We start from the raw sequence: 27,178 nt of genomic DNA, 5'->3' as shown, positions 1-27,178 counted from the left end.
TCCACCCAAATTTTCTTCCTTCACGGCAGTGTGCTGGGCTCTGGGTATGAAGCAGGCCATTAGCTATTTGTATAAAGTACTGAATTTCAAAGCCACTGAAATGATTTAACAGATGGTGCTCCACTCCTTTTCTCAAGGACGAGGAAACACGCAAAGAGTCCGCATGCGTTTGTTAAAGCACAGCCCCAAGCCAGCTGCAAGCTTTGAGACACAAAGAGCACACAATCAAAGAGAATAACCTCGGAGTGACATCCTGTCTCAGAGGCTCCGATTTCTGGGTTTTGAGTGACGGGAGCTGTTGCTGCCGCTTCAGCACAGCGCTTTAAGAAGTGCAACTGGAAGCACCTTTGGCATTTTTGTGTTACGGCTCCGTATGACACCAAATCAGAGCACGGCATCAGGCTACACTCTCAGGACAATAAATAAGCTATTACACTGCATAACACTTCGTAATTAAAGGCACACGATCTCCGCTAGAATAGGGAGAAAAGGTACGTGCCAGGGCACAGGAGCCCAGCCAATTCACTAGGAAGCCCATAAAGAATGGCATAAAGCATAAGCCATCGCTGCAGGGCTCCAGGGCTGCTCCCAGACACGGGTTTCGCCTCTCTTCTGACTGTAACACAACTGCTGGGGAGCCTGAACTGCAGAGTCTAGAGAGGGAGGATAGGATGCTCCCCACCGATCCGGCTGCAGCCCAGAGCAGGACGCTCCACGGTTACTCTGAGCCACCCTCCAGGAGTACACCCGCCCGCTAACTGCCCAGACCCAGGGGACTCGTTCTGTTCTGACAACCAGAGGTTTTTCTGGCCAGTTTTGGTGTAAGGAAGCCTCTACGGCTCTGGGCGAGTAGCACGTGTCCTGCCTTTCACAAACAACACAGGGACATAGCTGAACCCTGCTTCCCTCTGCCATCAGACCTTATACCACCGGCATTGCTGGTGACGGTGCCCACGGCAGGAAGGGCTGATCAAGGGTTGCCTGACGTGCCACTTGAGGTGGGAAGATGCTTTTCAAATGACTGAATCGGACAAGAAAGGAGGTGTAGCAGAGAGGGTAAGTACAGACACTCACAGCATTGCCACCCTAACCATAGCTGCATTTTCACCCCTGTCTGGCAGAGCGCGGTTCCTTGGCAGAGGCCGCGACACAAGCAGGACGCACTAGAAGCTTAGAGACTGTTCTAGACAGGTATTACCTCAGTATTCTGCACCTCCAGTAACGGAGCCCAGCTCGCTCAAAACCAGGTATTATCAGATTAGAAAACCTTAGAGAAAAACAACTTCCTACTGAGCATTTTGGACAAGGTTGCCCCATAATCCACACCACATCTTGCCGACAGACAGCTACCAAGCCACAGCTCGTCTGTTTTACATTTGTGCCTTAGGCATATGCAGGAATGTAGCGACATTAGTCAAGAGCTCAGTTTCTGCAGGAGATAAAACAAGGAAGTGGTGACACGTACAGCAAAATAGTTTGTGTTTGGATAGCTGAGGAGTGAAAGCAATTTTCCACTGGAATCATTATTGAACTGGACAAAGGCACATTTCTCTATGAGCCACCATTTCCAGGTCTCTCCAGCAGCACAAGCTCCCACAGTTGAGCTTCCTTAAAGCTACGTGGTTGGAAATAAAAATACAGTCACATCAATGCCCCAGCAGCAGACAAATGACAGCTAGTGATATTTAGGAGGACAGCATCCTCTTCAGAGTAGGAGGGGAAGGAAAAGGCTAAGAGTAACCACACAAACTCCTGTTTTGTTGCAAGGGCATGAAAAAAAAAAAACCCCTTGTCAGAAGGGGGATGATCAAGATGAGGTCCCAAACTTCACTGCCAAACCCCACCTGTCCCCCAAGGCCCAAGAGGAGTTTCACCAGCAACGTAAGCATTGTTTGACTGATTGTGTTACAGTGAGCAATGACTGGGGTAATGGAAAATGCCTGAAGTCCTACTTGCCTCCCCTTCACGACCTGCCCACAAACTGGTTGGGTGTTCTCCCTAAACTTCAAAAGAAGAGAGGAGACGCTTATCAGTAGCTCTAGCCACTGCTGGTATAATTAAGTTTGGCTGCATGATGGATAGATAGCTCCTCACCACACACAGCAGCATGCATCCTTTCCCACGGGCACTTCTCAGCCACATTCACTGCACTCCATTTCTGTCCTACCACCTACCATCTACCTAGAAAGCTAAAATCCTCCCAGGAGGGAGCTGGGCTTTGATTGTACTGTTGTTACTTGACTGCTGCTGTTGCAGGAATACAAGCAATCTTAAGAGGATGGCATTTCCTAGAACACAGGTTTCCTCCTTTTTTCTTTGCTCTGTGCTCCCAAATCAGCATCTTATCGATCGATGGCAAGAACACAGGAAGCGGCTCAGCAACTCTCCCGGAGAACCTATTCACCCTAGCCCCACAAACCTTAGAACCTTGTCAACACGCACACTGGAACACGATCACCTGGCTGCCAAGATGAAGAAAACTTCCAGCAGTAACAATGGCTGCAGCAGGAGGGGAAGCCGAAGGCCAGCCCTCCCCTCCGCGCTGGGGACAGCAGCCTGTCCCAGTGGCTGTTCCCCTGTCAGTTACACTTTTGCATTTCTCTTCTGTTTCATCAGCTCAATGAATTCTGTTGCTGAGCGCCGTAAAAGCCCCACCTTTAACAGGGGTTTGTCAGTCTGACACTGTTGAGTGGGCACAGCCAAGGAGAACAATACTGATGCTCTGCACGGCCAGAAAGAGCCAAATAAAAACCTTTCCCTGTACCTTCTCTTACAACTCACTGATACCAACCTTTCCATGAGAAAAATCCCACTGGTCCAACTGCCATTAGGCTGGTTATACCTACACAGCTAAACCAACAGCCACTTCCCACCAAACTTTTCTCTTTTTTGCCCAAAGGTAAGCAGAGAAGCTTAATCTTACACGGCAGCTCCAGACCAGGATGCACAGTTGCATTTTTGACCATGGGAGGGGAGTGACGTCCATCATCCATGTCCTGCTCTGTACACTGAGCCTCTCCATGGATCACTGCCAGTCCCAGCCGTAGTCTCTCAGCGTAAGACTGAGCCCTGCAGGACAACCACAGCATGTCAGGAAGATGTTGGCCTGATGCAGCTTCACAGCCCAGTGCAGCAGGGCCCTCCCAGACCCAACACGGCAGGCAAAGGCTGCACCCTCTGTGGCTGTTCCCCAGCAAGAAGCTTCACTGGAAGTGACTTTTCATTCTTCCTTAATATCCCACAGCCCACTCTACCCCTTGGCTCCACCACAGGGGTCTCCTCGCGCTCCTCCATATGCTAAATGCTTTCTGAGACGGTCAGGCACTGCTGAAACTCATGCAGCAGGTCTGATCCTGGCCCAGGGGAACCACCCAGCTCTGCAGCAGCAGAGACCTCCAGAGTTTACCCCAACAGGGTTGGGACTGCAGAATTCAGCTGCCTATCCACACCATGGCAGGCATCTGTTTCCAGCCACAAAGGACTTCAGGACCAGACCGCTGATCCATTTGTGACTCTCCCATATTTGTCCCAGTATATTTCCCATATTTTTTCCTAGTGTATTTCCCATTAGCCCACATCTTTTCCAAGTTATTTCTAGCCAGCTAGCAAAGCATCCATTTACCTTTTAGCTGCATCAGGAGATTTGGCTACAATAACTGCATTTCTGTAATCCGGAATCTGGATGAGATAAAAAGTTATTTAAGTAAAGACTTTCTTGCTAGCGAGTAACTCATTTGATACATGGCTGAATAACCGTGTCCACTCCCCCCCCAGACCCAGATCTTCATTCTGTGGCAAGAAACTAGAGGCAATCACACTCGTTTTCAACAGCAGTATTTGTGTATTCTGCCCCAAATGCAACACAAATATTAGTACAGGCGATGCTGCAGGTCCTACTCTGCAGTGCTGAGCACAGCCGTCCGAGCCACAGGGCACCACACGCAGCGTGGGGAGGAAGAGGAAGGTGCGGTGATGGGCCCTGGGGGCCAGAGGTATCAAACCCCGGCTCCCAACAGCACGGTCACCGTGCTTAACCTACCCTACATGGGCTGGCGGCGGCTAATTCTGTCTGCAGGGGAAGGTCTGAACCCAGCGCCCGCTCTCCCCGTATGGGGAAGCCCTGCTCTCACCGGATGGGCATAAATCATCATCTTTTGCACATGGAAAATAAAACCTCTGTGCCCTGCTCCCAGTCCTGCTGCACTCAGCATTCCTACACTCAGCCCAAGACAAAGTCTATCAATAATTCAGAGCAGTCAGACATCCACCAGAGAACAAAGGGCGAAGGGAGACAGTTTAACGGGATTTAAAAGGTGATTAGAGGCAGGAGCATAAATAGCATCTCTCAAATGGCACTGACTCTACAGAGAGCAAACTCATCTTCTGCTTATGGTCAAGAGTTCAATTTCTATCCAGGTACAATCATAAAATATAACATTTCCCACTTTCCTAATAAACATGCTATAGGTACCCCCCAAGAGAGTTCATTAAGAGAAGACTGAGCTAGCCTGACAACACAACCTCTGCATAGGCGGAGGCCCAGTGCTGCTATCACATTAAGACAAGTTAAGACAAGTTGATATATATAGAACTAGAGTAACCTCACTTCTTCCTGTATATACTGAAGCAAGAAAGGGGATGCTCTCAGGTTGTCTACTGGGAAGCTGAAGAAGCCTTGAATTTCCTTTTGATGAAGGTCCATAGTGATAATGTGTGTTAAACCTAAGGAAAAAAAACCAAAACGATTCATTGGGACGACCTCCCATATGGCTGGAGATCCTTGAATATCTCCATTTTCCAGACTGTCTTAGCTGTTACTCAGACTATTATGCCATGTGATAAAATAAACAGGTTAATGTAAAAGAGTGAGAAACAGGCATGCGATAAGCCACAGCACTAGGCCGACACTGTATTTCGGTACAACACTTCCAGGCCACTTCCCAAGTGCAAGTTACAAAGAGATAAAATCTAGATGAAGAAAATGAATACCCGCAAGGTGGCTCAAGGGCTCGGCAGCACGTCCCCACATCGAACGGGAGAAGAACGGAAGGACAGACAGATGCACCGCAGCGTCCAAGCCTGCCATGCTGCTGCTCCCTGTGACACTCACCTGCCTTGGCGAGCATCGAGGCCAGCAGCTTGCAGACTATAGAGCCCCTCTTCCTCATTTTGCTCTGTTTGCTGTAGGGGAAGTAAGGGATGACCCCAATGATGTTCCTGGCACAGGAAGTCTTCAGTGCATACGCCATTATCAGCAGCTCCATGACAGCGGTATTCACATCTCTAGATTTGAAAACCAGTCCAAGTATTAGTAGGTGTTTTCCCAGTGTAACTCCTTTTCCTTTTATACCCATACCTCTCCTCACCAGACTTTCAAGCAAATAGTGGTACATCTTACGCTAATGGATGCAGGACCCAGATTGTAATTGCAGAGCTCCTTCCATCATGCCACAGCACATTATGATCAACTCTTATATGCGCAGGACGTGGCTCAAGTACTCAAGAGCTGTGGACTAGAATTTGATTTTTTTTCTTCTAACATGAGGCGTATGACGATTTCCCTCCATCATCACAACAGAAAAAAAGGCCTTTTTTCACTTATGTTGGAACAAATGTCACTTCTTAGAGTGTATTTTGAAATAAAATAGTCTTTTAAAGCAGCAGCACACACGCAGCCAACACAACTTCATCCACACTAGATTTATTAGGGTATTTTTATTTTTAACAATGTAAGGCAGGTTATTTTTCCTGCCTTAAGAAATACTGCATTTTGGAGCAGTACAAAGTCCAGAGCATCACTTTGGTGGAGGTCAGCATCTCCACGGTATCTAGCTTATCTAGAGATGGAAGGAACAGCAGCGCAGTAAATGCTAAATGACTGTTGCTTGAAAGAAAAAAAACACAAAAACCAACCGAGGCAGAACATTATCTGTAGACCACAGCAAGGAATACACATAAACCTCATTTTCAGTTAGTTTCTCCATGATGACTGGTGTGGCCCAGCAGGAGTGCATTGATCTGCATTTTCATTCATTTGGGGAAGGGGAAAAAAACCCAAGCCCCTTTAGTTCCATAAAACCAACACCAAGAGACACTGTCTGCATCGTCACAAACTGACTCGAGACCACCTGGGAACTGAAGAACATGCGCTTCAGAGAAGACAGAGGGACAGGCGATCCTCCTACAATGCAGACACCTTTGCTTGGGGGTTTTCAGCATGGACAGCCTCAAGTGACACACCACATCCCCAGACCGGTCCCCAGGAGGGCAATGCTGGCGGTAGCTCAGCCGTGGAGCCCATGGTGACGGAGCAGGGGCTGACAGAGCCATCTTTCCACACAGCAGCAGAGGAATAAACAGCACAGAGCAGCTTAAAGCTCCGCAGAGCTTTTTTGCACATCACCGAGGCACTGCTCAAGGACCCGTTTGCCTCCTGACCACCGGCGACGGCTTCCACAAGAGCTCGGAGATACTGTGTTCCGACTCCCCGTCTGTGTGACCCGTGACAAACCTCTAACCATTTCCATTTCTCCATCGCTCCCCCTTCCTTTGGAAATTAACCTCCGTTCGTGTCTCTTCATTTGCGAGCGCTCTGGGTCTCTGTTCTCCCGCTGGCCCCGCCAGCCCTCGCGCACAATGCGTTTACACACAAGAAAGCTTTGTTAGCTCTGAAGCACCCAGCCAAGAATTACATAAAACATAGCCCCCTGCCACGTAGGGCAACAGCCAAACAAAGAACTGTTTCTTCCCTTTGGTGTTTTAGCTGTGCCAGTGGGGTCGCGAGAGGAGAAGAAGATGCTACTATCAGTGTTGTATAAAAGAAAAGTGGCCAAGTTTAAGCCTATTTAAGGTTCATCTCAGAAATTCAATATATTCCCTCATTATTTTTCAAATTACTTTTTAAAAAAATATATATATATTCCCATGGAAAACAAAGAGAGAACAAGACTGCTCCTGGGAGAAAGGGTTACCACTGATTTCAGAAGGTGCCAGCGGTCCTGGTGCTGCTGTGGGACATGGGTAGCCATATCGATGGAGACATTACTGGAGGAGGAGCACCTCTCAATATTCCAGCAGGACCCCATTCTGGACTCTGGGAAGCTCCAGCAGACCACCCAGCACAGGCATTAGGCAGAGGTGGAAGCATCTGTCCCTCCAGGAGGGCCCAGGTGGGTGGGCTGGGGGCTCACCGAGGCAAGGAGCACCCTCCTGGATGCTTCGCGCTGAGCCAGCCGTCACACCGATCCACTGCTCCAGAAGGGGCACCGACATGAACCAAGGGCCCGGCTCGGGGTGGGGATCAACTGAGGGGAATAACATCTGCACTGGAACCCCCACCACAGCATCTCCAAAACAGTTACCCAGGAGAGCATCCCAGTCTCCCTGCTGCCCTCCCCACCGCCTGCCTTGACCCCGTGTTCACAGTTACTGCTGGAAAGCCCGAGCCAAGGCCGCACACAGGGACCGTCAGCTCATTACCAGGACATTTAGAGCCAGCTCAGCTCTCCCCCACGCCCTACTTACCACCCCTCTCCAGCAGCCTGGAGCCTCCCTCGCTGCTCCCCGTCCCTGCCTGAGCCACCCCTGTTCTCGGGGCTGAGCAAATGGCGTACGTGAAGCTGCCAGTCGACTTTGCAACAACCAGCACCAACTCTCAGCACCAGAAGACTCCTTTTGCTTTTAGTGTATCACTAAATCACCACGTCCTTCATTTTCTACGGTCTAAACATGAGCTATTTGGCTTCCCTCATACAAATGCTAGCCCACACACCAACAGTCCTGGACGATACCTGTCTTTGTAATGTTTTTAGTTCTGCTATATGCTTTTTGGACAGGGAGCTTGTATCAAATATTCAGGTCTTGCCAGTCTTTCTCTGTGCATTTAAGATGCAGACTGTGAATTCACACTGCAGCATAACAAAGTAGTTTCCCTCTCTACCTTTCCTACTAAGTCCTAGTATTTTATTTGTTTTTCAAACTGCTATTGAGTGCAGAAGTCCTATTCTCAGATTATTCAACAGAGATGCTGTTTTTACTCCTGAAAAGCTCCCTGAAACCTGCTGCTAAAGTGAGATGCCCTTGAACCTGTCCCTCAAGCAATGCAGCAAGGCACAGCTGCAGCTTAAAATAAAAGATGACTTGGCTGCACAATGGTGGCCCCTCACCTGGAGGGCCTTGAACATTCTGGCTAAAAAGGATGCATTTCTTGGCTCACAACATTGAATTCAGTTTATGGAAAAACAAGGGGATCAACAAGTTAAAAGCAGGGGAGGTTCTTCCATCCCAAAACTATTGCTGTCCCTAATGCTTTGAGTTGTCTCTCTCTGAACACCTTATCAGTTTGTTTTATGTTTACAGAGCTCTGGGTTACAAGTTATTTCAGAGAACTCTCTCGCAAGGGACAACAATGGCACTATTCACCCAAAACATAACCCTGCACCAGTGGAATTTCATCTTGCAAAGATTTAGTTGCTCCCTGAGGGAGGAAACACTTGGAGCATCTCTCTGCAGAGAGATGAGCTCTAGGAAAATGTCTCAGCCTGGAAGAGGAACTCCAGAAGTGAGCAAGCTGATCTTGTACTCCTACTGATTTCTGTAACAACAGGCCAAGCATTACAAAGAGAAATGAACTTGAAATCTAACTGGGCTCTATTTTTTTGGCAAGCAAGGAAAAATTCTGTTTGAAGGGTATTCTGCTACCTGCTTGAGCTCTGATGCTTATTAGTTCTTGTGATCTCCAAAATTTGAGCAGAATTTGGTAACTTGGAAAAAAGCTATCAGAGCAGGAATAGCCTTGTTTTGCTAATTGCACAAAGGCATCCTATCCATACCTCATCTCTGAAAACAGCACCTCCCCTGCTCATAGGTTGTCATTTTGCAGTTACCATTCGTATGTAGGCTTCCTTCCCACCAACCCAGTGCGATCTCGTGACACTCTTCCTCAGCCAGTGAGCAGCAAGGTTCCTGGGGTTAGCAGCTGGTTTTCTAGTCTAGGCCCCTGGTTACTCACAGCACTTCTTTTTCCTCTTACTCGAAGGCTAGAACAGCCCAAAATAAAAACGAAACAGGCTCACTTAAGAGACCCAACACCATTAAGAACCCTAGAACACAGGAGGGAATCCACAGGCTTCCACCTGAGTTCAGTTTCGCATCACTACACTGAAAGGTGAAGAGTAATCCAGCCGGTAACGGAAACAATAGCTGCTGTTTGTTTCTGGCTCTGCTGCTTGGTAATTGGAAGGCAGAGGAAATTACACATCCTGAAATAGAAATGCCAGTCAGAAATCACCAAGCAACTGAGCCTGCAAGGACACCAACACACAGACCAGGGATGTTTCACTTGAAGCCATCAGTCATACTTGTTCTTGCCTCAAGTGACACACTTAAGCTATTTGATGGGAAGCTTCTCAGTTCGCTGTGGCACAAGCGATCCTCTGGGAATTTTAACAGCTTAACGCTATGTGGTGTCTTAAATGTAAGGCAAAGCAGTGACAACACTGGAAACAGAGCGGTTATCGTGCTGGCTAACGGCGAGCAAACCTACCGAACACCGCTGAACCGGAGATTCAAAGCGTATCACAGCTGTAAAACGGAGCCACAAGTCCCTTACCTGGGGATTGTCTGTATAATGAAGATATCCTGTCCCCGGACGGACTCTTTTATCTCAACTCTTGTTTCTGGAGAGGATTGAAAACACAGTCAATTTTGTTTCCAAACATCAGATTTACAGCGGTAACATGCCATGCTTCAGCAGCAACTCTGCCCACCAGCCGGGGCAGAAGAGGACTTGCCCCTTTGCCCTTTGTGCACATACACCACTACGCACACACAGAGAAGCCAGGTGGGTTTGCCAAGGGCTGGTCCTGAGAAGTAAAGAGCTCGCATGACACACCAGTGAGTTAGTGCATTCACAACGCAAAGCCAGGCTGAACAGCGGTTCTTTTACACATAGAAGACAATTACCTAACTCTCAATGAGAGATCCTTTTCACTCCTCCGTGCCCAAAGCTGTCAATACCACATTCATTGGTGAACAATGAGCCACCCAAAAGCAGAACAACCTCTAGGACTCGATGGCCCCGACAGCTCCGTACAGGCTGGACAGCCCAAGGCAACACCAGCAGCACAGAGTTCAGGAGAACTCCCCAACTTCCCCACCAAGGTCAAGACATTTCAACACCAGCTGGAAACCCGGGTCTCTGCTGAACACAATTCCTACGGTCCCAGACTAAAATGCAAAAGCCAAGCCGCAAAGCAGCTCTGCAAAGCCAAAGCAATGACGCCAGGTTTCCCGAGGTGCCTTAGCCACTCATCTCCTACACAGCCGTGGACTAAAGGGCAGGGATAAGCGAAAGGAGAGAAATACCTACCCAGCTACCAAATTCAAAGTCTAACCTTAAGGGACTCTGCCGAAAGCAGACTCGTTTGCTGTGCAGTGATGAGGAACAACTCCAGACCTTGGAGCAAGCGACCTGATTTAAAACTAACCCTGACGGGCAGCGAGCTCTCACTAGTGTGAGCACAACAGCCAACCCAACCATAACCACGGCAGCTTACACACCGCACGGCCCGTTCTGGCTGCAAGGGCAGCAGCACTATCATAAATCCTCACGCCGAGCCAGCACCATCTCCATCCCTTCCTCTCGCCTCTATCAGCTCTCTGGTTCTAGTCTCTCTTGCAAATATGGTAGCCGAGGCTTTGAAACAGTAAATGACTCTTAGCCACTGACCTCTGTTAGCCAATATCCTTGTGTTTTAGCCCAGCGTCTGAAAACACTTGCTACATTTAAAGAGACAAAAGCAGGCTCCAAGTGGCAGCTCCCCAGCAGAGCCCTGCATTTGCATTCTTTAAAGCAAGGGGACAGGTCCTTGCTAGGGCAGCTGCAAACTGCCTGTGGCGGGGGAGGGCTGGGAGGAGGGATAATCTAAAAGTTTGCAAGGCAGACACTTAGAAAGCAGGCCATTACTTTTAAACCTGGGCGATGTTTTGCTAAGCACAAAAGCATATAAGACTCTGCAGCAGCTAACACCCGAAGTAGGACTCTCCTTTAGCCGGCAGTTAGCTAATGGCAGACAAACGAGATAACAGGGGGAAAGAAGGAACGCATTTAATCGCTTTGTCAAAGGTCGGCCACGGAGGTTTAGCTCTGCCAGGAGCAGCAGTAACATCACAGCTCAATCACTGCACTTGTTACTCAGGTTTGGCCAATGAATGGAGTTACCCAGCATTTCTAATATTACCTCAAAACAGTTGCAAATAAAGATTTATCTTACCTCCGTTGGTTTCCTGGTACACCACGGATTTCCCCAGCTCAGCACCAAGACGCCTAGAGAGGAAAAAAAGGAAAAAATGGAGGAACCCAGCAGTTAGGGATCCAAGGGAGAGGCTGGACCAGCCATCACACACCAACAAAGCGCAGCAGTGCCTAACAGGGAGCCGAGCGCGCCAGCCAGGCTGCGGAACTACGCGTCCTCCCCTTCCCCGGGGGTCTCCTTCCCTCCGACGGACGCTGGGGCAAGCTGCTCTGCGGCAGGTCCACACCGTACTCAAAGAGCCTGTCCTTGTACGTCTGAGCAGAGGCTGGGCCTCCTGATGGCAGAGGACATCTTGCTAGCCTATGCACTGCCACCTTAGGGGGATCTGCTGTGGAACTAAACATTAATGATTTACTCAAGGCTTCATTAATGGCAACTGAGTCACCTTTGCTGACTCCCACATCTTTTTCTCCCCTGCCCCCCAAACAACTCAGCTGGTTGAGATTTTAACTTAAAAAAAAAATTCTGATTTTTTTCAAATTACTCCTTCTCAAAATGTCAAACCTACAACATTCATCACAACAAAGATTACAGTCGCTCCCCCCCCTTTTTTTTTTTATTTCTTTCTTATGTAAGAAATTAATTTTGAAGAGCATTTTCAAAGGCTCCTAAAGGCAGACTATTCCCTCGGGTGACACTTCTGTATTTAACTGTACTGACAAGAAATCCATTAGTAAGTATTTAGAGGCACGTGTGCCTTAAGTGTGAGCCTCAGCTGAGAGACCCCGCAGCGGTGAGACGCTTGGGATAGGTGTGATGCTGCCACTCAGCTGGCTGGAGCACAGGGCAAGACCCTCCTCTCTTCTAGGGTCTGCTCGGTGGCCATGCCCACATGCTGGATTAGGAAACAGTTTATGCCTGCAAAATACCTTTGCTCAACATGCTGATTACGGCAGTAGTTTCCTGCCCGCACATATACTGTATTTACCGGGACACATGCCAAAATTTTGTGAATCAGGACGAATCCTAACTAAAGAGCCCACATCTGTCGCCGGCTCTCCCCGGGTCTACTGCCTTCAGCAGTCAGTCTCTCTCGATCTCCTTAGCCACAGACTCAGCCTCGTACTGACATTGTCACAAAGATATGTTTTTTTCAGGAGTCAATGAGCAAGACAGCCTGACGCTGGCGTGCTGCTGGCCCACCAGCAACCGCTGGGCTCAGATATGAGCCCGTAAGCTGGAGGTCTCAGCTAGAAGCTGGCCTGGAAAACGTGCCCGGGACAGCTGCGATAACAGATACTCGAATGTAACGTGATATATTTGCTTATCTGGCTACAAAGCATGTATTTGGCACACAGACATTCCCGATTGTGTGTCTGGCAGCACATTATGCCACGGCTGGGACCGGTAAGTAAACTCCTGCATCGAGAACCGTACGTGCGAGATTGTAACCAGCCCAGCTCGGGCACCGACTGGAGCATCGCCCAGAGCAGGCAAGCCACCCAAACCTCTAATTTGGCTTCTCTCACCAGCCCCGCTGGGTTAAAACTTGCTGCTGCACTACAAAGGCATCCTCAGTACCTTCAGATCTTCAAAAAAGACCTTGGCAGCTCGTCAAGCGACGGCAAGCCTGGGGACAGGTGCACGGTAAAGGTGAGTTTTGCAGACGGGATCCATCGAGCACTTACTGCCACCCTTTGGGATCCCGCTGCCTTTCCAATGACAGTCAGGGATTTGCAACCACTAAGCTTCGTCCTAATCGCTGCCAAGGCATCCAAGTCTAAACAAGCTCAAGAATCACACGCACACAAAACAAACCAGTGTGTGGGGGGAAATGTTTAATGACTCACACTTGTTCCTCCACAACTGCACGGCAAGTCTTGCAAGCTCCCTTTGGAGGCACGTGCGCCCTGACTTCACAGCAGACAGCACGTTCCTACCTCGCCACTGGAAAAAAAAACTCCATTAACGAGACCGTGCAAGTGCCCTTTGTCAATCCTGCATCTCATGGAAAGAAAGAAAGCTTCAAAAACAACCCAGCTGGACACATCTCAGCCAAACGCCCCTTGGAGGGTGGCACTTCCAATGCTAAGAGGTGGCGAACAAACACAGCGGAGGTTTGCGATGCTCTGCGAGGATGTAGCTGGCAAGAAGAAACCAGAGCCCAGCAGTCCCCAATTCAGGTCGTACAGCAGCAATGCCGTGTCTGTGCTGCCGAAACAAGCAATCGGAAAGGCAAGTTTGCTCCCTGACAGAAAGAGGGACACTGAACAGCTCAGCTTGTCAAACCTGGGTGCAGATAGCAGCAGAAGAGACAGCAAGCAGCTGCCAACTTAAAGGCATGAACGGTAGCAGATTGCTCTGGTCAGCCAATAAATCCCACCTCTGCTCCAACTGTTGACTGCAAGTAAACAAGAGGGGCGGCCATGGGAAGGATACGAGATAAAGCTGCCCCCAAAAGTCACACATCACCCCACCTGCAGCGCTCTGCAGCCCCGCAAGCTGCGGGCACGGCCGATGGACCATGAGGCAGCTCCACCAAAGCAGTTGAGGTATGTTTACCCAAGGGGCACACCTTCCACTAAATCCATTTCTGAAGGCTTTGCGTAAGCAGAGACTTCAGCCAGTGCAGGAGTCTGATAAAACCTTGGTTTGGCCAAGGCTGTTAAAGAAGGGACTATTTGTGCTTCTCCTGTTGTAAAACACTGAATTCCACAGGACTTGGGTCAAAAGGGAGATTTCCACAGAAGTCAAGGGCAGAGCACACCCTTAGCCACTACGCAGCCTGAGAGCAACCATAGCGTTCAAAGATAAATCCCGCCTTCCTGTCACCTCTCCCTTTTTCCCCTCCGTCCCCAGCTCCTCTCTCTCTAAATCCTCTCCATGCAGAAGCTCACAATTGCTCGCTGCTTTAGGCAATAGAGGAACTAAACTGACAGCAAGAACTCTGCTTCATACAGTCAGGCTGTTAGTCCTGAACAGAGGGTATCACAATTACCGGATGACTTGTCTGCAGACACGAGATCTACACTAGGAAAGAAAAGGCTGACCCAGAGCACACAGCCCCGCAGACAGGAACAGCTTCTTCTGGCAAAAGTAATACTCTAGGTCCTCTAGACAAGTCACTTCGCCAAGCAAAACAAGCTCCATCGACAAAATCCCTGCAGTGCGATGTGGTATTTGGCTACAGGGAGGCGGGGGCTTTTGCCGATACCGAAGCACTTAAGACTGGAGAACCTTCAGGCTGATTTTACAGTATTTGCAGAAATCTCACTTGTTAACCAGCGCCAAGCAGACATCAGGGGAGTTGTTCACTTCTGGAAGCTCTCTTCTCCATCCAAGAGAGACAGAAACTCAGTTTGGCATTGTTTTTGTTTTTAAAAGCAGCAGTCTTCAGAACTGGGATCTGTTAAAACAGCTCTGCACATGCAGCCCTGCCAAGCTCAGCGCAGAGGGCTGGGCACAGCCGGGTCACGATTACTACTCCAGGCTGTTCCCAGCTTTTAAAGTTTTTAATGCCACCTCAGCGTAAGCTCTCCCTGTGTGACCACGCACTGCTCCTTGCTCTGCTCGGCCGTCCTCGCACCAGCTCCATCACTAAACCGACTCCTCTAGGACTTGATAGCATCTAAGAGAAAAATTCTCATTATAGCTTTAAAAATCCTACTCAGAGCAACTGGCCAGTAAAAATTTATATTGATCTGGAATATCAGTCTCTGTAAACATTGTCCAGGAAAGATGATCTAACCTTCTGCAGTCTCAACACATGCCAAGAGGATATTAAGATGTGGATACAAAAGCGTTTATAAAATCTGCCTCAAATTCACAGCCTAAACGCGAACAGCTCAGAAATCACCTATAGTTTAAACAAGGAAGTGACACACTGCAGTATTTTAGGAAACACTATAAGGTTGTATTAAACTGTACTTCAAAACGCTCCTCCGAAGACTGTCAAAAACCACTGTACCAGGCTCTCCAGAAAAAGAACAGTCAGTTAAAAGAGACTTGACATTTAGCTGAATCAAAATTCAAGAGGCAAGTGCGCTTGCAGTATTTCATGCCATCAAAGCACGTTTCGGTACCGCTGGGAAGGGCTCTCAGCCCGGGCTGTGTTTCCTTCTCCCACTCTGTGACAAGCACCTAAAAGACATTTGTAAAGTTACCCCCGAAAGGAAGCTTCCAGCCAGCTCGCAGTGCAAACATTCGATTTGAACAGAAATCTGCGCACAGACAAAGCCCTTGACCGTGATATGATTTTATTTTGGCAATATCCTCTTCATTACACTTTCACTGGTCTCAGCTCTGCAAATACCCGACTCTCCCCATACCTGCAGACTCCACGAACCGCTGCAGACTCCAGAAGGAGCTGGAGCTGACAGCAGAGGATCTGCTCCGTGCTTGACCGTGGCCAAAGCAAGCCACAGCCTGGCTTTGAATTGCTTTCCAAACTTGAGCAAATCTTCAAATGAAGATCAGTCAGCTGGCCCAGCCAGCACAGCGGCAGCTCTACGGTGTATTTCCTGATCTCCTGCTTCAGGAACAAGCCAGGAAAGCGAAAGGGAACAGCAGCTTCCTGGACACAAGGCAATATCCTTGCTCAAATATCCTTATAACTGAGCTCTCCTTTAGCTCTCCTCCTTCACCCGGCACGACTGGATACTTGAAGAACAGTCCCTGCTGCTCATCTGCCCCTTGGACCCAGAGCCATCCAGCACTTGCATCATTTGTTCCAGCCATGCCAAAGCCGTGCAGCTGAATTGCCAGCAAACACCACACAGATTTTCCTCTAGTCCTACCAGTCTGCTCCTTGTGAAGGAACTTCCCCTAAACCTGGCACCGGCCAGCACAGCCAGCTACCACGCGAAGCCAATCTGCTCAGCCACAGTGCTCGCTCCATGTAAGCTGCACAGAAAACCTCAAAGGCCAACTGCTCCACACTCACCCTACTCCAGCGCCATCCCCCGTCTGTAACCCTCTCCAGCTACAGCACTTGTTAGCTGGCTATTCTTTTTCCTTTCTAAAACCCTTTGATGCAGTTTCACTCCATCATATGTTAGCCTCCTGCCACAGTGCTGCGTCTTCTGAGACGGAAAAAGGTTGGCGTCACCTCCTCTCCTCCTGTAGCATCACTCAAGAGCTCTTTCCAGAAGGCAAGAACAAGGATTGGAGATGGGGGAGAGCAACATCGCAAGGTTGCTGTGATCTGACTCCTCTGTGCCATCCTCTCACATGCTGGCAAGATGACCTAAAGACATTACTCTTCTTCCATCCCATGAGAAATTCTCCTTCAGCTGAGGGAGGCTGCTGCAAGCCCTCCTAACATACAGACTCTTCGGAAAGCAGGGCTTGCCTCCCGCTCCTTGACAGAGAACACCACCCTGCTTTTAGTGCTCTGTACCCAGCCCCCGAGGACAAGAGGTCAGAACACAGGTCTCCATCTTCCCCTCATTACTCACGTTGTTTAGGCTCACGGCATTGCTTTTATCTTGAGATCACCAGCATTTTCCGTGCTGCGAACCAAACGAACGTCTAGAATACCCTCATCCAGTCTGCCAAGGGTTCACGATAGTATCACATCCCACATAACGCAGACCTGCGGGACGCTGGGGAGGCACCAGCAAGCCTCAATCAGCAATACCCTCCAACCCAAGCACACAAGCAGGGAGTAAAACGTTAATATTTATACCCTGTGTGCCAAACACTGCAGGCAGAGGGAGATCTAAATGCATCTATTGGACTCCCGAGACTAAAAAGGCTTGCTAGTCCTCCCTCTCCCCAGCAGCACAGAAGGCCCGTTAGGGATCAGCACTGGTCACAGAAATTACCTTTCTCACCTACAAATGCAGCTTGTAATCAGGTGCCAAGTGGCCTAATTACAGGAGTTGTCTTTCCATCTGGGAAACAATTAAAAAACCAAAGCATCCCTCAATTTATAAGATACAAATAAAAGTATGAGGTTTTTTATATTTTAGGGCTCCTGAATCTAAGGAGCATCTTTACTGTTTAAAGTTTCACAAGGTATTTGGTTCTTATAAACCAGCACAAACTCCTCTCCCTGACAGACGCTAACGTAAGCAAAAGCTCTGAAAACGCAAAGTGGAAGTTGGGCCCCCAACCCTTTGGCTGCGGGGGGCCCCCAACCAGCCCAGAAGGCGTAATGGGAAATTGTGAAGACTGGAAGCGTGCCACAACGCCACGCTCAGAGCCTGAATCGAAAGCAACTCTGGAAGTTTTGCGTGAAATGAAGCGAGGAGATTGAACAGCTTTCAGATGTCTGGCTTATGTCACACTGCTCCCCCCCCAGGCTTGAGGTTTTAAAAAAGGATAAGCCAGGACTCTGCAAGTATCCGTTTTAACATCATACCTACAGGCAAAGAGCGACACAGCCTAGACGGACAAGTGTCTCAAGGGGCCCTACTCCTAATATTGCGTGTTGTTTTAAAGTTCTTTTACTACTTATACTAAAGGTCATAAAAAAACTTTAAAAAGAACGCACAATATTAGAGGACAGACTCACCCTTGTAAGGCTGCTCCAACTCTAATAAAAGGTGCAACTGACCTCCCCAGCAAGGTAAGGCTGGGATGCGACACGGGGAAAGCCAGCAGTCACGCATCTTTTTTTTTGTGACCTGGAAAAACACGGATGTATTATAAACGTGTTGAAGCAGCCCCTGAGTCCCTGAGGTCAGCGCAACACCACCACGCAAGGTGCTGAAAACACCTTCGGGTTTGGGAGACTTTTTACTGGGGGAAAATCCATACTATTGATGGTTCCAGATTTTGCACCCCTCCAACAAAACCTCACCCGTGTGTAATGCTTCACATCTTGCCATCTCAGAGTGGCAACTATGCCCATTTTACAGACAGTAAAGCTACGTGTCCTTAAGTCTCAGCTTAAGCTGTAGCCGTGTCTCCTACCGTTGTGCTCATACCACCACCAGAGCATCCAACTTCCTCGCGGACATTAGAGCTAAGGCAAAAAGCCCACATCGCCTCTATTAAAAGTTTACTTTGTGAAGGACAGCTGGGAGGTTGCTCTCTGGATCCTGCTGTGGTTCACCCTCAGAGGAACCTTCAGGGTGATCCCACTGTCGTTCACCCTTGAGGAACCTGGGAACCCTGCAGAGGGTTACAGCAGCACATCACACAGCCAGCTGTGTGTGCCGCAGCCCGGGGAAGCCTGCTCCGTGCCTCTGCTCGTTACATCTTAAAAAAAAAAAAGTGAGTTATTTTTAAGACAAAGAGCAGAGAATAAAGATTGCCCATTTGCTCTTTCAGTCCTGAGAACTTGGAGCTCGTCCCTGGGGGACTTCTGTTACGTTCTGCATTGACGCAACAGGACAGGCCTTGTAAAACCATGTCCCATCTGTTGCAGCAAAGCTTACTTTTTTATATAGAGAGCCTATTTTCAGAGCTGTATCAGTGAACAGAAAGTGATAGGGAACTGACCAAATGAGAGCAAAAACACACGAACCAAAAAAAAGCTTTCCACTCCCAAACACAAGGATTTCCCTCTTTGCCTCGCACCCAGAGAAGTCCATCACTATTACCCAACAGTCATCGCATCAGCACCAGAAATCCCAGCCAAACAGCCAAGTCAGCTTCATGGAGATAATCTGTGCTAAGGATTGAACACACTGTTTATTACGCTAGCTGGACAAATAGCAAAATGTTCTTCCGGTTTAAGGGGGCAGCACACCTGTATTTAGTAATATTTCCAATTTAAGCATGCCCTTGGAGACAGGAACAAGCTGAATGCGTAGCAAGGGTACTATCTGCTGCAGCACGCAAACAAGCACTGAGCCCCCTCGACTTTGGGAGCAGCTGTAGCTGAGAAGCAGCAGAAAGGCCAACCAAACCCTGCTTTAGGATGACAGCTCCCCAATACACAGATGCCCGTCTCAGAAAAGCCCCTTCGACCGGGAGCGCCCTGATTTGAACCAAACTAATTCAAAACAAAAGATCAAGTGTGGGGTAAGCTCGGTGCCCCTCTGCACAGCAAGAGCCCCGTTTTGGAGCCAGCTGTTACACACCTCCTTCAGCAGAACCCAGCGCATCCATCCCTGCCAAGCCAAGGTCAAACTCTGCCCAAATCGATGGGCTGGAAAAAAGCCCAAAATGGGCACACTTCTATCCCCAAACTAAACTCTCTTCTGTCAGCCCGTGCTGCCCACCTCTCCCACCCCACAAAAGCGTGGATTCGCCAGCCCGCTTTGGTCCGTGCAACTGCCGGCGTTGCACCGAGGTCCGCACAGGCGACGCTCCCTGCGCCCCAAGCAGCGAAGCTGTTGGGTGCACCAGCTCACCAGCCCATTCCCATCAAAAACAGCGGAGAAAGTTTTGAGCATCTCCCAAAACAGCTAAAACGCTTTCCGAGGTTCGTTCAGCCGAGTTTCACCTTCTCCCTCCCCAAAAGTAACAGCCTTTGCTGCAACCCAGCCTTTCCAGCATGGAAACGGATGTCAGAGACGCAAGAGGCAGAAAGCAGCCGGTCCATATTCGTCGCTGGGGCAAACTGAGTCGTCGGGAGGGATGAGCCAGCGCCGAGGAGGAGGAGGACAGAGCTGCTGAAGGCTCCCAGCGCAAACCCTCTGCAGCAAAGGTGTTCGCAGCAAACAGCGTTGGCTTGGGAAGGCGGTAGGACGCCAAAAGCCTCCCCAGCCGCTTGGAAGATAGCCTGCCTGCTCGGAGGAGCTCTGGGGGGGAAAGCAACTCGAAAGAGAGGGAACTTACTCCGTGATCCTCTTCGCCAGCTCGGTGCAGGCTGCCGTGGAGTTGGCCGAAAAGACCCGGTAGCCACTTCTGGCTGCGTTCATCGCCAAAGAGTCATGCGACCCCCGTGGAGCTCGAAAGTGAGAAAAAACAGATTTATAAGGCAACAACAGCTTCCGTGGCATCCTTTTCTTCCTCTCCGCCACGATCGCCGCCCCTTAAGGGGTGGGGAGGGGGAGGAGGAGGAGGGGAACCCTTCCGCTACCTACGGTCTTCCTGGTCCTCTCCTGTGGCAAAGTATAAAATGCGGGGTGGGAAATACGACTATTAAAATAAAATGGAGCAGCCGGGGGGGGGGGGCGCAGCACACTGCCTGCAGAGCAGCCCCCAGGAGCCCCGGGTCACCCCGACCCCCACCCGCCCCAGGCTCACCCAGAGGCACCTCCTGCACCGGAGGGGGGGAGGGAGACCCCCAAAATGGGGCGGGGGCAGCAAGGCAGAAAGGGGTTCCCTTGGCTGGGGAAGGTGGGGGTGACCTGAGGGGGGCACGGGAAGGTATGGGGGGGTCTGGGGGGGGTTCCCCTGTGAGGTAGAAAGGCTGTAGGGGGGGTCCCCGTGGCGGGGGTCCCTCCGGGGCCGGCGGCGTCTCCTCCCGCTCCCCTCGCCCAGCCAAGAGAGTTCCGCCACCCGGCTAGAGCGCCGCTCCCCTCGGCCGCCATCTTCTCCGCGGGCGGAGACCGCCCCCGCTGCCATCTTAGGTGAGGGCACGGCGGCCGCGCTCTCCCCTCAGCGGGAGAGGGGCATCAGCCACTGCCCGAACAGCGCCGGTACCTGAGGAGGAAGCGTGAGAACGGCGAAAACTCTCCCTCCTCGTCGGGCGGCACCGCGCGCTTCCCGAGCGCGGCTGGCAGCGCGGCCGCCTCCCGCTTCTACCCGGCCGTGAGAAGCACGGCTTCAGTGCGGCGGCTTCACTGCCCGCGCCTAAGATGGCGTCCGCTCCGCGGCCCGACGGAAGCTGTGCGGCGGCGCTCTGGTCTTACTCTATGGCAGGCGGGTGGGAGCGCTGTGGGGCCGGCTGTGGGGTCGGCCTGCCCCACTGGCTCCAGGCCCGAGGCCTCCCGCCCCATAGGGCCTAAGCCTGAGCCCTCCCGGGGCCCCACGGTGTTCGGGAGGAGTTCTGCCGGGCCGCACGCTGAGCCTGGTGCTCCTCTCAGCACCCCAGTGCTATGGTGGCGGCGGGATGGCGGCCCTCAGGAGGTGCTGCTGGAGCTAAGCCTGGTCTCTGCACCATTTCCCAAGGGAACGCTCGCTCCTGGGCTCGCCAAGGTCCTCCGGGCTCCTTGGATGCGAGGACAAAGTCCCTCGTGGGTGCAGGCGCTAAATGACTTATCTAAGCAGAAAACTTCTGCTCCAGCCCGCCTGGCAGAGCTCTGTGCTGACCCTTCCAAGCCCAGAGAACACACTTCATGTCGCAGGAAGTGTGAACTGCATTGATTTCATCACCAGGATCACCCCGCGTCGCTTTGTTTGCCCTGGAGGGAGAGGTTTTTCCCGGCAGCTTTCCGAGCCGCTGTGTCAGGTCCTCGTCCCTTGGCCTGTTTCCTCCCAGTGAAGAGCAGGGAGGTCGCAGCGGGCTTTGTTCAGGACACGGAGGATGCAGGATGTACACATGCCTCGGTTACTCCGTAGCATCTCTCTCCGCTGCCAGGCTGCTCTGGTGTGTGCCAGCTGCTCAGGGTTGGGTACGTGACAGCGGTGGGAGCTCCAGTGATGGCTCCTGTCAGAAACATTTCATGTTTAGCTGGGCGCTGCAGTGCCACCGTCAGTCCCTTTCTGCTGAACACTTCATTAAAGATTGTGTCTCTCCAGCATTTGTTAAAATGCAGCATCCTCAGTGCACAGTACAAGTGTCCCCTCTGTACGGCACTGCTGCACTGCCCGAGCACCAGGACAAAAAGTTTTGTCTCCCTTCACCATGCCTGATGGCGTGTGTTTGGCCCTGCGGTGTGCTTCCATCCCGCATCTCCTTCCACGATCGCTCAGGACCAGCCCCGCAGTTATTTACCTGGTGTACAACAGTGCCAGCTGCCTGGATTCACTCTGAGAAGGCAGCGCAGCGGGCAGGTGATGCTAATCCAGCCTTCAGGCTGGCGATAACCCTGCAGCTTGGGATGAACCAGCAGCATCTGTTCAACAGGCACCCCGATACCCCCTCACAGGCACCCCCAAGCCTGGGCCAGGCTCTCCCTCGGCCACACACGCCGTGTGCGTTTAGTGACAGCCACTGCTGCCCTGCAAGGCATAATCATATGACAGCGATCATGGCATCCACGCTGCAGCCGTTCACTTGTCACAAGTTGCTGGCTTTGCCCTTCAAAAGGAAGAAGCTGGGGAAAAAACTAGGGGGGGCAGACTATTTTTGGGATGTAGGAAGTTGGCTGCTTCCTGAGGTTCCTCCTGCACCCGCCAGAGGAATGGCAGCTCCCAGGGGAGCAGGGACACCCCAAGGGATGGGGACAGCAGGGACAGGCTCCTGCAGGGACACCCTAGGAAAGGCAACAGCAGGGAACAAACCCCAGAGCTGCACCCAGGAAGGGGAGAGCAAGGGGAGGACGCAGCGTTCTGGGGGCCGTGGCACAGCACCTCTGCAGTGTGCTCAGCCTCCCACCAGCTCCCTCCCAAGCCCCTAGGGAAGCGCCTTACTGCTGTCCTCCTCTTTTAAAGCCCTTCCCTCCTGGCTTGGCCTGCAATTCAGGTGTGCTGAGAAGACAGGGCTGTTTAACCCCTTCCCACCTGGCAGCCTTGGCACACCAGCCTGGGGCTGATGCCGTGGCCTCTTTGAGAGCCCTCAGCCTCCGCTTTGCCCTCTTCGAACCCTGGCACCATCTTCTGGTCCTCATTCCTGCTGCCCCACGGGGTGCTCAGAGCCGTCCCGCCCACAGGGGACAGATCCTGCCTGTGCTGTCACCTCCCCAAGCTTTCCCAGCTGCTGGGGCTGAGATGCAACGAGTTTGTGCGTTCTGCTGCTGGGCGGTCACCGGCACAGCAGTCCCCGGGTAGCACCTCTGCGCACAGTTGCCTCGGAGGGGCTTGACAACATGTCTGCCCCAAACCCACCCCACTCCCGTGTTCCTGAGGTTCCCCCCTGGTGTCCTCAGCTTCATCCCTGCGGGGAGAGGCCCAGCAGCCTCGCGGGGGCCGCCCTGTGGGTCCCACCAGGGTGGCTGGTGGAGCTGTGGGGTTGGGATCAGTCCCTGAGGAGCCCAGGCAGGGCAACAACCAACCTTTCTCCTGGAAAAGGGAGCGACTCTGGTTTTGCTGCTCTGCAGGCTGATGGTCACACCTGGTTTTACAGCCAGGCAAAGGAGGAGAAAGAAGCAATTCTGTTTACTTAGGGGGTAATTAATGTCCCAGCTCCTGGCATGTACAGAGGCAGCAGAAACCTCCCCCACAGTGCACGGAGAGCAAGGCTTTGCAGCCCTTTATTATTTCATTATCAGCCTGGCAGGATTAGGAGGGTGGGTCAGGGAACAGTGCTGGCTTTAAGCAGGTTTAGCTCCTTTGAAAAGGCTTATCCAGGCTCAGTCTCACTCTCTGGCTGTGATGCAGTTATTCGCTGAGCAGAGGAGTTTGTGTAATGTTGGGGGGGGTGGGTGAGCAGGGGGTCGTGCATTTTTAATAGAAGAAACTGGTGAAGTCCAGCAGGGAAAACCTGGCAGGTTCCTTTACCAGGATCTGGCTTTATTTGTTGAATTTCAGTGACCAAGGAGGGCAGTTTCTCAGCCCTGCCAAGACCTACGCCTCACCCTGGAGAAAACCAGAGGCTCGGTGCTGCCCCGTGCACGTCGGGGGGCTTTGGGGTGGTTTCTCGCACGGGGCCGACATGGTGTCGGGGCAGGACAGCCATTGCGGGCAGCTTCCTGCAGAGCTGGGTGAAGTTCTGCCCTTTCTCCTTCACCGAGTTCCTCCCTGGAGCCCGGGTGGGGTGGCCGGAGCACACTGATCCCAGCCCGGCAAGGGAAGAGGAGCTGCGGGAACTGCAGCAGCAAATCCCTCTTCTTACCCAGGCCAGGAATGGTGGGCTGTGGTGGGACGCTGTGTCCCCCCTAAGTAATTCTGTCCCGGGGATGCTGCCCGCACATGCTGAGCATCGCAGCGGGGATCCCGCTCAGCCCTGGGATCGGGATCAAGCCTCCCAGCCCAGCCAGGTGGTTCTCATTGCAGCCTCTGACTCACCTCCCAAAAATGCCTGCGCTCACATCATGGCAGGAAACCGCTACTGGGAAGTGGTGAAAACCCTGCAATGTCCTGAAATCTGGCTTCTCCCAGCAAAGGGGGAGATCAAATAGCAGCACTTCATCCTCAATCCCTCTGACGCCAGGGCTAGTCACTGGAGTGACTTTTTGGCTGAGCGAGCGGTGCATGCGGTTACTCCAGACTCAGCAGCTTCTCGGGGGGCGTTCGGGAGTGTCTCCCCTGAGGACGACTGACCTCAGAAATATTCTTGAGTAAATCATGAGCTGGGAGGAATGAGCCCAGCTTCCCAGTGTTGTGCAGGGCTTCCCGTAAAGCCCCGTGGTGCTGGACTGTTCCAGTGACCACTGAGGGCTCAGCCGAGGGTCAGGGCTGGGTAGCAGCCCAGCCCACGGTGGGTTGCAGAGCCTGGCTGTGATTTAAGAGCTGCCGTAACCCCCAGCTCCTCAGAGGCTGAGAAACCTCCTGGGTCAAGCCCTGGGCCCGATGCGAAGCCAGGATTGTGGGTGATCCCTGCTGCCCGGGTGACACGGAGGCAGAGACCGCGGTGCAACCACTCGCCAGAGTCCTGCAGCAAATTGGTAGCAGAACCGAAACCTCTGTCCCGCTCATGCGCCTCACGATCCCAGTCGCTCTCCTGCAGGAGATACCTTCTGTTATTTCTGTCCCCTCCTGCTCAGTGCTGGTCCCCTGCGTCGGCACCAGCATCTCCCCGGGGAGCTGCAAGGTGACCGCTGCCTGCGAGCCCCCGCGGCTGGGGGCTGAGGGGCCGAGCCACAGTCCCGGGGCTGGGTCTGCCCCGAAACGGTTCCGTCTCCGCACCGGCCGCTCCCGCGGGCGCTGGCTGGAAAGTTCCCACTGCTGCAGTCGGTGCCTGTCCCCCTGCCAAACCCTGCAGCCCTGCCAGCCCCGATGCAGCGCAGAGCCGCGCTATTTCTGGCTCCACCTTGAGACATGTACCTTCAGCAGTGGGAACGATGCTAAAAGCGATGGATCTGGGATGCATGCATCCCCTTCCCGTCCCCAGGTGGCTGCCAGTGGACCAACGGACAGGCAGGGATCTGGAGGAGCTGCGTGCCTCGAAGCGAAATGCTGCAGTTCATCCTGCAGCAGAGCTGTGTCCTCTGCACGCCTCCTCCGGGGCTGCCTGTCGCTGTGTGTAGGCAGCAGGAGCCTGAAATCCGGGCCTGCCCTGGCACAGAGAGCCGTGGCTCTGTGTTGCAGCTGGGAAGCATCAGCCTGGGGTGGCAAAGGGTTATGGCAGGGCTGGGAAGCCCCCAGCCTCTCTGCTTTCTTCCCCCAGGACATGTTCCTTGGGGGGACCAGCTCCTCTAGCAGCTGGGGGCAGGAGCAGGAAGGGCCTGGGGGCAGGAGGGAGCTGAGGGGGTGCTTAATTGCCATATTTAACCTTTGGCTTCTTGCACAACTCAGGGCAAACCTTGTCTGCTGCTTCTGCCTCAGTTTCCCCAAACACAGAGCATCCATCACCTTCTCCAGAAAGGCCGGGGCAGGGCGCTCTGGATGTGGAAGCCTCCTCCCCCAGATGACGTCTCTCAGGCCTGGGGTACCCCGCAAGTGCTCCCAGGAAGGGGCTTGAGGAGTGTTTGCTCCTGAAGGGATCCTGGTGGCCTCCGTGGTCACAGCTGGACCAGACACCCTGTGCCCCGGGTGAGCCCCCTTTGCAATGAGAAAGGAGGTAGGGGGATTCACCACCCGCTGTCCCCACCGGCACGCCGGCTCCATGCTGCGTCCCCACACCACGTCCCCATGCTGCCCTCCCGCACACGTGGCCTCCGCGGTGCTGGGCGGGCGGGAATGGAGCCGATCAGGATAAACCCGACGGGCAGATGCCTGCCCACGGTGCGGGAGCCCTGGCTGCTGAGCACCCTTCAGGCTGCCAGTCGGGTCAAGGGAGCTCATTAAGGCTCTCATAATTAAGATAGCCCCAAACAATTGTTTATCAGCACGGAGCGGTGACGGAAGCGATCCCACTTCCGCATTAGATATCGCATCTGGAGGCAAACAAGTGACATCCGCGCGGGACCGGGTGGAAACAGCCCACGGCTACAGAGAGCAAAGGGACCCGCGTGGGGCTGGTGGTGGGCAGTGGGCTGGCTGCGGCACAGAGCGGGCATCTGCCAAGGGTGGCATGGCATTGGGACGGGCTCACGTGAAGTCCCCATAGACCAGCACCGACACGGGAAAGCTCTGCCTGGGTGTGATGTGCTGTCACGGAGGCTGAGAGTGTGCCGGTCCCATTCCCCATCCAGGGATAACCTGGCTGCAGCCCCCTCCGTGCCCTGGGCATCCCCCCACGGGCATCCCTGCGCTAACCCTTCCCGTGCCCAAGTGCTGCGGCATTGCCGGCTTCGACAGCTCGCGATGAAGCCGCTCTCAGCCCCTTTCCCCAGCCCGCAGCACGGCCGTGGCTGTGGAGCCCAGCCGGGCATTCGACTCCAATCTAAAGCACAGGCAGGCAGGGTGAGGGGGATCTCTGCGGCACAGAGCCACCGACGGATGTAGCATGGTGAGGACAGAGCCCAGAGCAGCCCTGTCACGACGTGGCACCTGCCAGGAGCAGCGTGACAGATGCTCTCACATCCTCTGCCATGTCTTGTGGCTTCCTGAGCGGAAACCGGGAGCGGATTAGTCACCGAGAAGGGTGAGGAGCAGGTCAGGACGCTGCACTCCCCAGCATCCAGCTATTTCCTCCCATGACACCTTGCCGAGGGATGTCGGGGCTGTTTACAAACGCTGGACCGTGGCATGGCAATGGCTGGGGAAGCGGCTGTGCCCCAGTCTCACCCAGAATGAGCTGTGGGTGCTGTGGTTTCCCATCCAGAAGCATCAGCCAGCAAGTGGCTGGGAGTGGGCTTTGTCCCACCTCCCCCTCTAAGTGTCTCTTTGAACCCGTAGTGCCCAGGGACGTCTTTTTGGGAAGCTCAATGCCCCAGATC

The 27,178-nt window shown here is 52.5% G+C and overlaps 1 protein-coding gene across 5 annotated transcripts in view; it reads right to left on the bottom strand.

Moving 5' to 3' along the window:
- PRPSAP1 (phosphoribosyl pyrophosphate synthetase associated protein 1) overlaps nt 1-21,465 on the bottom strand; it is a 29,490-nt gene extending 8,025 nt beyond the window's left edge. Inside the window, exons 1-8 of one of the 5 annotated variants that reach the window (XM_075110980.1) lie at nt 20,799-21,465; nt 19,989-20,100; nt 11,274-11,326; nt 9,611-9,677; nt 5,111-5,283; nt 4,607-4,722; nt 3,623-3,678; nt 2,924-3,069 (exon numbers count right to left, since the gene is read on the bottom strand). In XM_075110980.1, coding sequence (XP_074967081.1) covers nt 2,924-3,069; nt 3,623-3,678; nt 4,607-4,722; nt 5,111-5,283; nt 9,611-9,677; nt 11,274-11,326; nt 19,989-20,071 — 694 coding nt within the window. In that variant the 5' untranslated portion in view covers nt 20,072-20,100; nt 20,799-21,465. The other 4 variants (XM_075110981.1, XM_075110982.1, XM_075110979.1 and 1 more) reach the window with 4 other exon arrangements.
- Nucleotides 21,466-27,178: the final 5,713 nt, after the last annotated feature.

Source organism: Phalacrocorax aristotelis, chromosome 16 (assembly GCF_949628215.1).
Source record: "Phalacrocorax aristotelis chromosome 16, bGulAri2.1, whole genome shotgun sequence".
Taxonomy (NCBI): domain Eukaryota; kingdom Metazoa; phylum Chordata; class Aves; order Suliformes; family Phalacrocoracidae; genus Phalacrocorax; species Phalacrocorax aristotelis.
Note: the sequence above shows the minus strand (reverse complement) of the source record. Positions and strands in the feature narration are given on the sequence as shown.